Source organism: Megascapheus bottae, chromosome 4, assembly GCF_031878675.1.
Source record: "Megascapheus bottae isolate mThoBot1 chromosome 4, mThoBot2.hap1, whole genome shotgun sequence".
In the NCBI taxonomy this organism is placed as follows: Eukaryota; Metazoa; Chordata; class Mammalia; order Rodentia; family Geomyidae; genus Megascapheus; species Megascapheus bottae.
In genome coordinates, this window is record NC_143512.1 from 16,732,037 (window position 1) to 16,749,569 (window position 17,533).

The window sequence follows — 17,533 nt, forward strand, 5'->3', positions numbered from 1 at the left end:
GAAATCACGGTGGGAACCCGGAAGTGCTAGGAGCACGTGACCGCGGTTTCTTCCGGCCGCCTTTCCTGCGCGGTTGCTAAGGAGACGCGGCGGCGGCCGTGGATGGCGGGTCCTTGATAGTGAGCGCTTTCGGGAGGTGAGAGGAGGATTCGAGAGTTAACGGGAACCCACTACCAAAGTCATGAGGCCTGGGCGGAAGAGGTCAGACGAAGATGTTTCTTCACGCTCGGGTAGATCTGACCCCTGGACACCCAGGCCTGGAGCCCAGGCGCCCACAGCTAGGCCCCACATCGACCTTTCCCACTCGAGGGGGGCCTCCGCCACCACTCCCACGCCCCGGGAGCGTTTGAGCTGAAATCTACCTGAGTCCCTTCCTGTCAATAAAAGCAAAGGTACCTTGGGTCACCATTACTAGCCTTCATTCAAGTTCACGTAAAAAGATGAGGGAGAAAGACACCCACCCACTCAGTTACCAGCTACCCTCCGCCATTCTGGAAGAATTGTACTTGGTGTTTGTTTTTTTGTTTTTTCTTGAGGCAGCCAGGCTAACCACAAAGTCTTTTTTTTTTTTTTTCTGGTGCATCAGAATAACTGATGGTATTTAAATTCAGCCATGTCAATCAAAACCGTCCCCCTCTTCCCCCCCATTGAGCAATAGCAGAAAGGATGCCTATGGAGTCCCCACTACCTGCTTTGGTTAGCTCCATGGACTCTTGAGGGAGAGAGGGTCTCCCCAGGTCTAACTAAGTCTTGCATGGGTTCTTCTTGTGTCTCTTCTTACCGACTGATCACTTAGAATTCCGAGGGCTTCCAGAAGAGAACTCTGACATTCTCAATCTTCCAGGCCTGAACTTTTATTTAAAGTAATACTCAAGCCTTGAATTCTTTGGCATTTGGGGGTTGTGTTGAGTCCCTTGATCTCCTGATAAGTGTGTGTTGTATTAACTTGAGTATTTACCATGCATTATTGGATAACTAATATAAAATTAATTACTGAGTATGATAATACAAATTACTCTCTGTCCTATAAGAATCATTATAGCATAAGGATGGGGATGGCTTAATTCTTGAACTTACTTTAGTAAGCTTGTTTCTTTGAGCTTTAAGGAGAGGAGAAAGGGAGAACTCAATACAAAAATACAGAATAAAAATTTCACACCCTCATCAATGAAAAACTAAAGAACATTTGGGTTACCAGTTTAGGGAATACATTATTTAATTCAATAAGAAATTGATAATTCAGTAAATTCTTTCAGTACTGGAGGAAAACAGTATGTGATTTTTTTCTTTAAATGCAGTGTATTGGAAGAGTTTCCAGTCTGATAACCTAAGCTAAAAGCTATTGTAGGAATTAGAGCAAGATTACAATTATTTGGACTGTATAAACTTCAAATTTCTGTTTGGTAAGTGAAAACAAAGTAGTTATCAAACTTAACCGCAAATTATGTATCTCTAAAACATGGCTTAGAAAATAAATTGGTATTTTAAAGATACAAATTATAATGGATAAAAGTAAGTAGAAACATGAAAGAAGTATATGAAGAGAACATTTATAAAGGAAGGATAAGAGTAGAGCGAGGACAAGAGTAGAGGGTAATGGGATGAATATGATGAAAATACGCTGTGCACATATATAAATATACAATAATTAAACCCATTAAAACTGGCAAAATGAGGAGGGGACAAGAGAGGTGAATTAGAGCAAAGTACATTCTATGCATGTATGGACATATCACAGTGAAAATTTTGTTTATTGTATTACTAAAATAAAAAGTGATATATCCATACAGAACTTTAATTGAAATGTGTTTGTTGAATACTTACCTTGTGTTTTAAGAAATGAGAGTAAATAAACCAGACAAAAAGGCATGTCACTCTGTTGAGGAAAACAGCAGATAAAAAATACACTAAAACAAGTTATGAGGCAAACACACAATGTGCTATCAGATAATGACAATTAATAGTTTGAAGCTGTGTAGTAATATAATTAATTTTTCAAAATTAGCTTCTAAAGTTCTCTTTGAAGAAATGACCATTGAAGAGATGCCCAACGAAATGGGAGTGTGAGCCATGTATGAGTATATTGAAAAGTTTTCCTGGTAGAACAGTGCTAAGCCCATGGCCCTGTGAACAAGTACAGGTAGCCACGAGCAAGACTAGAAGTGATAGCAAATAGAAGTAGAAAGACTCACAGCTCTCAAGAGGGCAAGATGAATAATGATGGATCACACTTAGGTTTTCTTGACAGTAGAGCACTAATATGATCCTATTGATACTTTAGAAGGACCAAAACTGGCTTCTCCATGAGACAAGGGTGGAAGCTTTCTTCTTTTAATATTATTGAAAGCAGCCAAGGATAAAACAATAGTAACTTGATCTAGAGTGGTGAAAATATAAGAACTTAGAAGGTTTTATGTAATAATGTTCATATGTACTATCTGATTTCACCTTTTCATAACAAAATGATAAGATTATGTCAGGCATGGCTCAGCATAATTTTATCTTTACAATTTGTAATTATGCTAAATGCTGGGTTGTCTCCCTAAGGAAAATTATTATAATGTGCAAATATTATAAATAAAATATATTAATAGTGATAAAACAGAAAATTCAATAATAGATAATACAGTAGTGCAGAGTGCAATAGCAGATATTGATAGAAACCCAAACCCAAATCAAAAGTTAATAGGATAATATAATATTGTGAGAAATTTTTTATTGGTTGTGGGGCTTGAACTGTGGGCCTGGGCATGGTCCCTGAGCTCTTCAGCTCAGTGCTAGCACTCTACCACTTGAGCTACAGGGCTACTTCCAGTTTTCTGGTGGTTAATTGGAGATCAGAATCTCAAAGGCCTTCAGGCCCAAGCTGGCTTTGAACTGTAAATCCTCAGATATCAGCCTCCTGAGCAGCTAGGATTACAGGTGTGAGCTACTGGCACCCAGCATGTTTTTAAAACATGTTTTACTTCAGTAAATACATTAGATAAATCAGTTTTATTTGAAAATGGTCACATGCTAATACTAGAGTTTCAGTATGGTTTGAGTGTGCCTCCTAAAGGTTCACGTGCTCCAAGTTTGCCTCTCTGTGTGGCAGTGTTGATAGGTAATAGAACTTATAAGAGGAAAAGCATGTCAGGTGGCTAAATTATTATGAATGCTCTCATAAGAAAGGGTACCAGTTAGCTTCTTTGTGAGAGGCCATTATGAAAGGAGTAGCTGACCTCTGAATTCCTTGTCTCTGGCTCCTAATGTCATTCACTGTATTGTGATGTCCTCGAGGCCATTCTCACCAGACACCATGCAAAAGGGGCCACCTGATCTCCATCATTGTCACCAAAATTCTTTATTATGTACCATGCCTCAGGATCATTCATTCATGCATTCATGCATGCATGCATTTAGAGTGTGTGTGCCAGTACGGGGAAAATCAGGACCTGGCTGTCCCTTAGCTGTTTTGCTTAAGGCTTATATTCTACCACTGGAGCCACAACTCCAACTTTTCTTCTTTTCTTCCCTCTTCTTTCTTTCTTTTCTCTTTCTTTCTTTCTTTCTTTCCTTTCTTTCTTCGTTCTTTCTTTCTCTTCCTTCCTTCCTTTCTTTTGTTTTCTGTTTTTTCTTTTTCTTTTTGTTAACTGGACATAATATCTTCACTAACTCTCCTGATTGATCTGTCTGCCTTCAAACTGGAATTATCAGAGCTCAGACCCTTTAGTTTCTAGGATTACAAATGTGAGCCATGAATACTGGACTATTGTAAAGTACTCAGCCTCAAATATTTTGTTATAGCCACAAAAACCCAAGAAGAGATAGGAATATTTACAACCCCCAAATAATTGAATGCATATTAAAAATCTAGACTTATAGTTATTGTGAAACTACAAGTAATGAATAGAAGACTGTTAATAGTTTTTAAGATGGCATAGAATCAAGACTGTCAAACAGCTGCGGTGGCTCATGCCTGTAATCCTAGCTACTCAGGTGGCTGAGATCTGGGGATTGCAGTTCAAAGCCAAACCAGGCACTAAAGAGTCCATGAGACTCTTATCTCCAGTTAACCACTAAAAAAACTAGAAGTGGTGCTATGGCTAAAGGTGTAGGGTGGTAGCCTTGAGCTGAAGAAGTCAGGGACAGCACTCAGCCCAGAGTTCAAGGCCCAGGACTGCCAAAAAAAAAGTTTATTTAGGTTAATATTCAAATTTGACACTGAATTAATTCCACTAACAGAATTAGGTATAAATTTCCTTCAATTTAACACAAAAGTTTATGCAGCAACCTTTATTAAGCAGCTACTTTCTGCAGGTCACTATATTAGGTACTATACGCTATTTGCAATAATGGAATAAATGATACTTTACTTCTAGAATAATTTAAAAGGGGAGAATTAGAAAATACTTTTGTTTGTGCTTTGTTGGGAGCCAGAGTGGAATCAAACTGTACCTTGACTTGCATCAGACAATGGCTTTATTGTCTTATTGTTTTCTGGCCTTATTCTATGTAAATGACCTGAGATTTACCATACGAATGTAACACCTGGAGGTTGCCTGGGTCTGGAGGAGGGAAGAAGGGGGAGTGAAAAATAAACGCGGCAGTCTTTACCTGGACTGCGGACATCCCGGACCCGGTGTGTCTGTCTCTCTTCTATTTCTTCCTAGTCCTTGCCCCCTATTTCAGGAACCCCAGTCTGCGAACCCTGGTTTGCTGCCGGTTGGCCCCGGCAGTGCTTGTTTATGTAAAATATATGTTGATAATCCACTATAAATACTTAATCATAAACACAGTAAATCCACATAACCAAGAACATAATGGTTGTGAATTGGATATACATTTTTTTCCGTTGTAAATTTCACTTATTTCCACATGGCCTATACCACTTATGACAATAAGAGAGTTGTTGGCTGAATTATTGGACTCATTTTTTTCTCCTCTGGAGTCACATGTCATGGTCTTATGATAGGCCGAACAGATTGCTCTGATTTGGGCCTTGTTCAAGTGACATTCTTTGCCAAAGGGATCACAACTACTAAAATCCCTTTGGATGTTTCATTCTATTGAATTGACATCGCCCTCTTGTGGTGAGCAGCAGCAGAGCACTCTCGCTCCTTTGTTGACTGGTGAAAGGACTCCAGCTCCTGGTTTTTAATATAAAAGGAATTTAGGAGCAGCAATTTGATGCAAAGACTTGGCTATCTTTGTACAGAAAGCATGTTGTTCTTATTCTTACATTTGTATCTTTGGAGAGGAGGGGATAGTTTTTGGAGGAAGCCTTAATATACTGAGGAAACAGCAACTTGCTGCCGAGCCTGTTCTTGCCAAGGCTGCTACAAAGTACACTGTCTGTACGGATCCGGCTTCCACACACATGGTCTTGAGTTTTGAAACAACCCAAAGGAGGAGGTACAGAAGGGCAGATGGCATAAAACAGTGCCCTTACAAGTACTGACTGGGTAAACCCTGGTCCTGAACCAGTTAAAGTACCAGGGCTGGCCCCAGGAGACGCTTGCATGGTGTCCTTAGCAACTGGTCCTGGTTCCTAGAAGCCTGGAGCTAGGGTGAGTAACCCCTAGCTTTCTGCTAAAGAAAGTGGAGGACTTAAGCCGGGCACGGTGGCTCACATCTGTAATCCTAGCTACTCAGGAAGCTGAGATCTGAAGATCACGGTTCAAAGTCATCTGGGCACTAACGTCCCTGAGACTCCAATTAATCATTATAAAACCATTAGAAGTGGTGCTGTGACTCAAGGGGTAGAGCGGTGGCCTTGAGCTGAAGAGCTCAGGGACAGCACCCAGGCCCAAAGTTCAAGCCCCATGACCGGAAAAAAAAAAGAAAAAAGAAAAAAAAGGAAAGAAAGCGGGGGACTTTATTGCTGCCAAGGAGTAAGGGAACCTAATATCTTCCAACTCCTGTGTCCAGGGCAACTGTAATCCAGTCAGCTGGCCCCACTGGTGACCCACAGGCATGAACTCAGGAATTCACTGTTATTAGGCAGGCATTATACCACTTGAACCACACACCCAACCCTTTGCTTTTTTAAAGTGGAATGTGTATGTTTGACAAGAAGTAGCCATGAGGTACTGTCTGTCTAAGATCACAATAAGCACTCCCACACCTTATTTATTGAGGGGTCTCCTGATCTTTTCCTTCCAACATAGCTGAAGTGGCAGGTTAATACTGTTATCCTTGGCTTGTTCATTGAGATAGGATCTCCCATTTTTTAAAAAATCCAGGTGCCTCAGGTTTGTTTGTTTGTTTGTTTTTTGTGCCAGTGCTGGGGCTTTAACTCAATGCCTTAGGCTCTTCCTTGACTTTTTCACTTAAGATTGGTAATCTAATGAGCCATACCTCCACTTCTAGTCTCAAGGACTTTCCTGACTTGGCTGGCTCCAAACCACTGGCTTCAAATTTCAGCCTCCTGAGTAGTTGGTGCAAGCTTGAGCCACCAGTATCCAGATAAACCATGATTATCTTTATGTCTACCTTCTAAGTCAAGGGAATTTCATGTTTGGCTTTGTTATGGGTATCTTAAGAGCAGTGTCTACTTCCTGGTTTTTTTTTTTTTACTTCGTTTACCCAAGCATGAACTCAGGATTTCACACCTGAAGTTCCTCACTGAACTAGGGAATATGTATAGCAGCTCTAGACCTGAGTTTCCAGAACTAGATGTTTCCTACCAGGTAGTTTTGCCCCTGGTGGTTAGAACCACTTTTTTAAAAGCAAAACAAAAAAGTACTTCTGCAGCAGCCAGAGTATTAGAAAACTGAATGCAATGGTATCTTGTTGGTATCATATGAAATGATTATTGCTTTTTATAATATGTATTTATATTGAGCATAAGAGACTGCTGCAAGAAGTGCTTTATTCTTACCTTGAGAAGGTTATTCATTACATTATAGTTTCTCTTCTTTAAGATGGCTTTGGGAGACATGTCCTCTAACTTCATCAAGAATAAGCACTTTTCCTGCAATGTACTTGTTTTTAAGTTCATAAATATACTGAACTGTAGCTTTGAGCATTATTTGAAAACAAATTTGTAGCATATCTCTGGCAAGCTAGTAAACATGATTTTATAGCCTAAATTTGTACATTCATCTCACTCCATCTCTACCTTCTTTTCTTACTTTATTTTATTTCTACCTTTTTTGCCAATTTAATATTTAATTTCCATTTTAGTTTTAGAACTCATTTTAAAAACTTTTATCCATGAAGATGAATCCTCATGAACTGATCCTGCAGCAATGTAGAATGAAGTATTGATGTTGTAGAAGTTAGCACTGCACAAAGCACAGAGACTTGATTCTCATGCAGATAATCTGTTATTTCATTTGATGGGATTTGAATAAATAAATGGGTAAGTTCACAAAATTATTAATTGCATTAGTTTAACTTTTTAATATAACAACTGGCCAATGAAATAGATCACTACTGACATCAATTTAGATACTTTTTAGTTCTAAGGAACACATCCAGTAAGACATTAAAAACATAGCAAATAATCATACTGTGGGTTTTTTATGGCATTTGGGCAAGAGGGACATTACATTTACTATCGGTTCAGTTGGTTTGAGCACTTTATAACAGATAAGAGTAGTGTTACCTAGTAATGAGTCAGTACTTTGTGAGCTAGCATTTGAGATGTCATTTTTCAGTACTATGGCCCATCATAGATTTCGGAGAAATTTCTCTTGAATGTAGTGAATGGATATGGATTGTTGATCACGGTTCATATGAGCATCATTAGCTTGTGGGCCCTATTCCTACCCCTCTGACTATGTCCCCATCACTGAACCAGAACAGAGTAATTCCCTTATTGTCAAATGCAAAAACTTTTGAAATGTCTCTTCTGTGTCTATATTTGTGGCTGCTGATAAAGTTGTAACTTGGGAAAAGAAATTCAGCCAGTTCAGAGTAATGGTTTTATTGTCAAATAAGAAATAAATTTTTTGTTTGTTTGTTTTTTGATGTCATGGAGCTTGAACTCTGGGCCTGGGCACTGTCCCCAAGCTCTTCAACTCAAGGCTACCTCCCGACCCCTTGAGCCACAGGGATTGGAGATAAGAGTCTCACAGACTTTAGTGCCTGGTCTGGTACTCAGATCTCAGCTTCCTGAATAGCTAGGATTACAGACATGAGCTTCCACACCCGGCTTTAAAAAAAATTGTCTTTAACTGTACAAAAGTATTACAATCAACATGTCAGTTCATGAGTGCAATGTATCTTGATCAGTATAACCCCTTTCCTCATTTTCCACATCCCTACCAATCCCACTCATAAATGAGAGAAATTTTCTTTTGTGGGTCATGGAGCTTGATCATGGCCTGGGCACTATCCTTGAGCTCTTCAGCTTAAGACTACCACCCTACCCTGGGCCTGGGCATTGTCCCTGAGCTCTTCAACTCTTCTACCGCCATACCCTTGAGACAATCCCTACTTCCAGTTTTTTAGAAGTTAATTGGAGATAAGAGTCTCAGGTCCTTTAGTGCCTGGGTTGGCTTTGAACTTTGATCCTCAGGTCTCCCTCCTGAGTAGCTAGGATTACAGGCGTGAACCACAGTGCCTGGCATGAGGGACATTTTTTTTTTGCCAGTCCTGGGACTTGAACCCAAGGCATGGACACTGTCCTTGGGCTTTCTCAAGGCTAGAGTTCTACCACTTGAGCCACAGCACCATTTCTAGCTTTTTTCTATGTATATGATACTGAGAAATTGAACCCAGGTCTTTGTGCATGCGAGGCAAGCACTCTACCACTAGGCTAAAACTCTGTTCTGTGTTTTTGTTTTTGGTCAATATACTTGTAACTTGAGAAAAAGAGGTTTGATATATAATTTTCCTAATACATAGTGCTGAAATCCATTTTAAAAATATTACCAGAGGCTAAAATATTGTGCCAAGCAGTTATTACTGCTAACTAATCAGTAAAGCAAATATTAATAATTGGGGTAAACAGTATCACAATTGAAATATCTTCTCAGGTCCTTGGTCCCTGTAAAGCTAATGCACAGACAGAAAATAAAATTTCAAAGACACACAGCTGTGTCACAAGGCTGAAATTATGGTGAATGTGTATATAGGGGTGTGAAGGAACAAATAAGTGGGGGATTTTTTTTTTCAAGTAGCTCAGGAAAGGATATAGGGAGCAGTTGTCTGTAGAGAATTAATTCAGTATTTTTCTTCTAATCTTGATCACCTCTGACTTTAACAGAAATGGTCATTTAGCTAGTAATGAAGTATTACTATGGTTATTTATACTCTTGGTTTGAAATATGGAGATAAGTGGATTATCCTACATATACTATGGGCATTGATTTTTGGAATTACTGTGAAATTTATCCTCTGCCTTTGATGCTCTCTGCTATGCCAACGAGTGCTTAGTGTCTTTGAAACTTGTGAATTTCCTTTCCTCAGTGATAGTGTTAAAACTGTACAAAGCTATTAGATCAGGTTTAGGATAAAGGCTTTTAACTAAATATCACAATAGTCATCAATGTACTTGTCAGCAAAATTTTTCTTAATAAGGCTATTCAGACTTTTTATAATTAGAAGCTTGTTTTGGAAGTGGTGCTGTGGCTCAAAGTGGTATAATGCTGTCCTTGAGCAAAAAAGCTCAGGGCTAGCACCCAGGCCCTGAGTTCAAGTCCCATGACTGACAAAAAAAAGAGAAGCTTCATTTGAATATTCATTGATTTGTAGAGAGCCACATATTAGTCATTGTCCATCTTCACACAAATGTATTATTTCTTATTTATCAGGGCTTATCTGCATTTACTCTTCATATTTTGCATGTTTTTGTCCTTTGAAATTGAGAATGAGTATATTTGCAGTTTAGCAAAATCTTTCACTGTTTCTTCTATTACTGTCTTTTCTCTAATACTCCCTCTTGCCTTTTCAAGAATGAGCTGAAGACTTTTACTCAGGCCTGATTAAATTACAAATACAAGGACATGTAAAGGCTTTTATATTATTAGATGGATTTCCACAGAAAGAATTCTGTTGTTTAGCTGGGTGCTGGTGGTTTACACCTGTAATCCTAGCTACTTACGAGGTTGAGAGGTGAGGATCGAGGTTCAAAGCTAGCAGAGGCACAAAAGTCCATGAGACTACTCTTAGCTCCAGTTAGCTACCAGAAAACCAGAAATGGCACTGTGACTCTAGTGGTAGAGCACTACCCTTGAGGTGAATTGCTTCTCTTTTTTTTGTCAGTCCTTCAGTACTTCATTACCAGCTAAATGACCATTCTTGTGGCAGGCACATAAAAGATGAGACGAGAGATAGAGGAGTCAGAAACAGACTCAAAAATAAGGAGCTACTGTTTCCATCTAGGACAAGAGTAATGGTGTTCTACTCTAGGAGGACAGTTGAAGGGTAGAAAAGTGAACTTGCTCATCAGAGCTCCTTTGAAGATTGAGATAAGTAGCACAAGGGCACCAATATTGTTCCCCAGTGACTTAAGGCTATTGGAGCCTATGAACAAACTGCATTGAGGTGGCACCTAACTGTGACCATGAAAGGAAAGTTAGGTGCTTGTGGAGCTGACCAGAGACTCTACATTGTGTAGTAAGGGACATTCTTTTTTTTTTTTAACATCGAAGAAAACCACTCTTTGATCTTATTTGAATCTTTATCAACTTTATTTGTTTTCTGTCACCAAGTCTAATTTACGTATATTCACAATCTTATTTGCTATTGATATATAGTGAAATGTAATTTTTTTTTACAGAATTAAGTAAAAGTTCTGATTATCTCTACCTGTTAGAAAATCACTATAAAGTTTAGCTAACTAGGTGGCTTAAAACTTAAAAAAAAAACAACCTCTTATGATTTTGGCCTTAACCATGCTTTGCTGGATAATTCACATCTTAAGGTCTTTTCAGTGGTGCTTTCTGTCTGATATCAATAGAAACTCTAACCATGTGAAAAATTGGCCCACTCACATGGCTGGCAGTTTCTGCTGCTATCACTTATAAGTCTACTGGTCGCTCAGCTAGAGCTATGGTTCTTCATATCACTGTAGCCTCTCACACCATCCTGGTGTGAGCTAGAGAGAATATCCCAAGAGACTCCGGTGCAGCATGTTACCTGGAAACTGCTAAGAACATTAATATTACACAATATCACAATAAATATCAAAGATGTTTAAGGAAGTGATGAGAATTTTAGGTAACTTGATTATACTAACTGCTGCACAATGTATACATATTGAAACACCACATATTATATAATATATATTTAATTTTGTCAATAATTTCTCAGTGGAGCTGGGCTCTGACTGAGTGGTTTGGTAATGAATGTAATTCTAAGGATGTTCACAAGGTTGACAATTCAGACAGATCTCATAAGGCTGTAATATTGAGATACTTCAGTTTTGTTTTTGCTTTTCTTTTACTATAATTTCTGGATTTTGGCTTGGGTGAATATTTCTAGCTTTTAGAGGCATTCTAAATGCCTCTGATTACTTGGTGCTTTGTCATGAATAACTTGTAATACATTAATTAAAACTATGAAAAATTATTATTTAGCTAATTATATTAAAAATAAAGACAACCATTGAAACAGAGTAGGATAATTATAAAACAATATGTTAAATATAAATAATTACATTTTCTCAAATTTTAAAAATTTTCTCCAGTTTAATGTTAGAGTAACAAAGGACAAAGGATGAAACAGTGAAGCAGTGATATTCACGAGACAATGTGTTGGAAATTAACTCTACAACTTTGGAGGGGGTAAGGGGAGGGAAAATAGGAGAAAAACATGGAAGGGATAACAGTGTTCAAGAAGTAATGTATGCACTGCCTTATGAATATAATTGTAACCCCTCTATTCATTACTCTGATAATAACATAAAATTAAAAAAACACCATAGTGCAAACAGAGATAGTCACATAGAAGTAATAAAGGTAATAATAATGGTTATTCTTTTTTTAATGTTTATTTATTTATTCAAATTAGAGAAGGGAAGGAGAAAAACAAGATGATGAGACAAAGGATAAAGAATGAACCAATGTAACAGCAATATTCACAAGCAATATGTTGGAAATGAACCTTACAACTTGGGAGGTAGTAGGGGAGGCAAACTGGGGGAAATTCATGGGGAGGGATAACGATATCTGAGAAGTAATTACTCATTACTTACAAATGTAACTGTAACCCCTTTATTCATCACTCTTACAATACACTTTTTTTTTTATTTTTACATCATATTTTAAATGACAATTTAACAAACAAGTGTTCAAGAAAGGAATCTCTATTTATAATCGCTGGGACTTAGTATATAGAACTTAATCAAAATTAGGCTAACCTAAGAGTTTGTATGTCATTGAAACATATTAATGAAAAAACATAATAATGGTTATTCTTAGTGTTTACTGATGATTTTAGTTTTAGGGCTCTCTTGATAAATGGCAAAAGATTAAGAGACAGAAAAAAATGAAAAAAAAAACTATCTTTTTTAGAAGCATTTATAAGTTTTCTACATATTGCATTCTATTCCAAACAAAGTACATATCCTGAACTATTTCTTTTTTCCTTTTTTTTAGAGCTGGTAGTTATTTAAAACAATTTGAAGAGGGAAAAAGAAAGAGGAATGATATTGTGCAAAAGGAAATGTACATTTTGTCTAACTTATGTAGCTAATCCCTTCATATATAATAACAATAAAAATCAAGTAAAAAACTAAAAAATGTTGAAAAAAACATTTGAGGAATTGTTTTTCTTTTTTCTTTCAAAACAAAAGCATTCTACATAACTTTACTATTCTAGGAAACAGAATATATGAATGGATTCCAGTAAAATGGATAATATTGGGAAATATTTCTTCATTGAAGCCAAAGGCAATATTGATGATACACTCATTTTTGCCTAGCCCTCAGAATTAAATGAATTATATTAGTGTGTATCAAGTTAGGAACCTAAGTTTTATGTAGGTTTAGTAATTTGAACTATTTCTTTCTCACAGACATTCTGTAGCCATTTTACAGATGTGAAAATAGAGGCACAGAGCAGTTTGGTAGATCTGTTGGTCTGGTTGTATGACTACTTTACCTGCTCTACCGTATTGTTTATTCAATAGTTTTGTTAATACAACTGCTAAATTATAACAACTATGTTGTATGACTGGACAAGCTTATAATAGTAGCATAATAGAGGACATGTGAATTTTGTTGGTAAATTACATTTGATTGAAGATGTGAGTTTAAATTCAAATTGTTCCTCATAAGCTGTTCTTAAGCTTGATTTTCCATGTCATGAATTTGCATAATGTGTATCCTTGTGTACTGTGAGTGAATTTGTATTCTACTGAATGTACATTTTTCTAATGTAAAGTTAATATTTTTCCTTAGGCTAATGATCTGTAACTATGTCTTTTATCAAGTTATTTGGATTTAATGAAATTGGAGCCACATCTTCCACTTACCAAGAGGAACTTCTACAATTTCACTTGGAAAAGTTAAAAAGAAAACAGAAAAATAAACTAAGGTAAATTAGAAAACAATGTATTATTAGGTATGGATCAGCTGAATTATGGAAATTTTAGAAAGCTTAGAAAAATTGTAAAAAGCTAAAAAAATGACATGTTTTGGCCACGGATAAAAATGTTAAATATTACTATTTTCCACAAAGCTTTGCTTATTTAATAGTCACAACGATTTAGGCTATTTTTAATTTTATGAATTTTTTCTGGACTTGCAAATTATATATTTTTGTTTGATATGAACATGTTTATACATGTATTTGTCACAACAATCCATAATATGCTTAAGATAATGTCTTTAGTAACTTCTACATTGTTAATCACTATAGTTATTTCTTAGTCTTTTGCTGTTTTATATTTAACCACAATAGGATTTTTTTATTTAAAACTTTTCTTGGGATAAAATTTCTAAAGAATATGCAACTTAAAAGAACCCAAATGAAAATTTTACAATTGCAAGGAATGTATTTTCCTTAGTTGCCTTTTGTGTCCTTGTTCTAACAGAACAGTAATACATATATAAAGGAGCAGGAAAAGTCATGGCATATCAAGAACACTAGCTTGGAGAAAATGAAATTCATATTACACCATCTAAAATTGTGACTGATTTCTTATGATTCATGTAAACATATATGTAGTTTAAACATACATTTATTGCTCTATTGGTATAGCTAAAGCCTCAGGGATGCTAGAAGCATCAGGATTTAAGTAAACATTGACTTGACAATTCTTTAAACTTATAGAAAAATGATAAATAGAAGAAAATAATTACTACAAAACTGTTTGAACAATAGGACTGGCAGTGTGGCTCACGCAAGTGAAAGGCTTGCCTAGCAAGCATGAGGTGCTGAGTTCAAGCCATAGTATAAAAAAAAAGTCACACTGGGGCGGGGAGTTTGGCCTAGTGGTAGAGTGTTTGTCTAGCATGCACAAAGACCTGGGTTCAATTCCTTGTTATCACATACATAGAAAAAAGCCAGAAGTGGTGCTGAGGCTCAAGTGGTAGAGTTGTAGCTTTGAGAAAGTCCAAAGACAGTAGTGTTCAGGCCCTGAGCTCAAGCCCCTGACTGGCAAAAAAAAAAAAAAAAATCACAGCAAGACTGAATTTTCAAATAGCCTAAATGCTTAAATACAGAGTGGCCCAGAAACCTGAAGTACATACAAATAGGGGGACATGTTGGAAATACTTATGAGAAGAAATTGGAAACTTAAAACACATTATTCATGCAATAATAAAATGATTACAGTAATTACAATTCATAAGGAACGAATATTTTATAGAAAGTTAATCTCTTCAAGCAATAAATTAAGAGAAGATATTAATAGATATCTGGAGGAAGATAGATTCTTTATCCAAATGCATCTGACAAGTACTGAGAAAGTAAAAGTTTTCTTTTCTTTTTCTTTTTTTTTTTATTGTAATTAGTAAAAGGGTTACGTGATATTTGCCAGATAGAAGGTATATTAATTCACATACATTGATACCCTTTCACATGTCTTGGTACCCATTTCCCTCCTCCCCCCACACCCCCCACCCATCTTGGTTTTCCCCCCTTCCCTATCAAATTTCAAATATCCAAATACAAATAAATTCAATATATCAGATAACAAAGTGAGATACTATACCAATATGAGATAACCAAGGGACAGCAAAGGAGATGAGAGACAACATAGTACATTAAGGACAACAATCATTCATTATATGGCTTTTGTTTCAATATCCTGGAGGTCCTTTCAATTAGCTTCACATTATATGGCCTTATGTATCAAGATTTTGCTCTATTGCAGATCTCTGCTAGTAGAGCCCAAGGTTTCTACTGATTATGACAAATGAGGGAAACCATTGAGCCTAAGTTCCTTTGAGTCTGGCTTACTTCACTTAATATGATTTTTTTCTAAGTCTTTCCATTTCCTAACAAATGGGGTGATGTCATTCTTTCTGACAGCAGCATAGAATTCCATTGTGTACAAATACTACAACTTGTTGATCCACTCATCAACTGAGGGACATCTAGGTTGGTTCCATATCTTTGCTATGGTGAATAGTGCTGCAATGAACATTGTTGTGCTAGTGGATTTAGTATGCCCTTGTTTCTGGATGGTTGGGTAAATGCCAAGTAGTGGAATTGCTGGGGCCTGCAGAAAACTAAAGCTGGATCCTTCTTTGTCATCTTGCACTAGAATTAACTCCAAATGGATCAAAGACCTGGAGGTAAAAGCTGACACACTGAAAACTTTACAGGAAGGAATAGGAGATACACTAGGCCTCCTTGGCACAGGTCGAAACTTTCTTAATAAGGACCAAGAATCACAACAAATCAGAGAAAGGCTGCATAAGTGGGACTGCATTAAACTGCAGAGCTTTTGTATGGCAAAGGACATAGCTAGTAAACTAATCAGGAAGCCTACAGAGTGGGAGAAGATCTTCACCAACCAAACAACGGACAAATACCTCATATCTAAAATATATCAACAACTCAAAAAATTGAATCACTCCAAAACTAATCTCCAAAGTAACAACCATCCCATTAAAAAATGGGCCAAAGACTTAAAGAGAGTCTTCTCTGAAGAAGAAACAAAAATGGCCTATAGACACATGAAGAAATGCTCAACATCTCTTGTCATAAAAGCAATGCAAATCAAAACAACTCTAAGATTCCACCTCACTCCAGTTAGAATGGCCAGGATCAGGAAAACGAATAACAACAGATGCTGGAGGGGATGTGGCCAGGAGGGATCACTACTACACTGTTGGTGGGAGTGCAAACTCGTTCAACCACTATGGAAAGCAGTGTGGCAGTGCCTCAAAAGGCTAAACATAGAACTCCTCTATGACCCAGCAATTCCACTACTTGGCATTTACCCAACCATCCAGAAACAAGGACATACTAAATCCACTAGCACAACAATGTTCATTGCAGCACTGTTCACCATAGTAAAAGTTTTCTTTACTCAGAGTTTTCAGATTTTAATACGCTAACACACAGTGTCTTTGTACACTAAAGAGGCAAAAATGGCAGAGTTCTTGATACTTATGTAGCCCTTTCCAACAGAACAAACCCATGAAACATACTGTAGATGTATTAGTTTACTTTGTATGTGCATTTGTTATTTTTTTCCTTCACAGGCTGGAAAGTATAGAGATGTATATTTAAAAATTTTTTGCTCCATAAAAACATTGAGGATGCTTCCTAAAGATCTTTAGCTTCTATTGTATTATATTTTGAAGGTATATATAAATATAATTACACTTAATATGTTTATCTGTGACGACATTTTTTCTTTTGCAAGAAGTAGCTATATCGCTCAGCAGACCACCCAACATAGCAATCAGTATTGTTATCTACCTCCTTCACTCCTTCCTGTCCCCCTTTTCCCCTAGACAAAATTTACCTGATAGGAGCTAGCCAATGGATATTTCCATGTTGTGTTACCTGATTCCTAGCTATTTAATGTATGGAAGGAGAAAGGAAAGCTCAGTGTTTGGGTAATAAAAGTCAAGAAGACATTGAAGAACTCTGAAAATCTGAACAGCATTTATGTCTAAAGTAGGCACTCATCAGGAAATCCGTCAAAAGTTCTATGTCCTTACAATTTGGAGACTATTTCCATGCATCAGGATTTTATCATTTCTAAATCTACTGAGTTTCACTGATTTTATAGCCTAATATAGAAGAAAAAGTAGAGTCATAGATGACCAATGCTTCTATTCATTTTTTTTAATGTTTCAAACGTCCCTGGAAACATGTGCTTCCACAGTTATTACTTTGTGCTTCAATAATTACTCAAATTTCAGTATTGTCTTGTAATATGATCTGAAAACAAATCTGTTTCTTGCCACATTTCACTCCCAAACATTGACCAAATCATTAAACTTTTGTTAGTCATGGAAACACAAACATCATATCCTCAATATTACCATTGTGGCCCCCAAACAAAGAGATTGGCTAGTGAAATATGAGTTTTCTCTCATGGTCTGGCATTTGACCCAAAAGGAGTATGTACTATGTTGTAGAAATGATAACCTTAGAAGTCAGTAGGTTGTTTGTGGCAATTTGCGCTTATCTC

General features: G+C 36.9%; 1 protein-coding gene across 1 annotated transcript in view; it reads left to right on the top strand.

Annotated features, from left to right (window-relative positions):
* Nucleotides 1-40: 40 nt before the first annotated feature.
* Nucleotides 41-17,533, top strand: part of Tmem232 (transmembrane protein 232) — a gene marked incomplete at its 5' end in the record, with an annotated part of 194,411 nt that continues 176,918 nt past the window's right edge. The window contains 2 exons of the mRNA XM_090332206.1: nt 41-136; nt 13,367-13,470. Coding sequence (XP_090188332.1) covers nt 41-136; nt 13,367-13,470 — 200 coding nt within the window. The remainder of the gene's footprint in view (nt 137-13,366; nt 13,471-17,533) is intronic.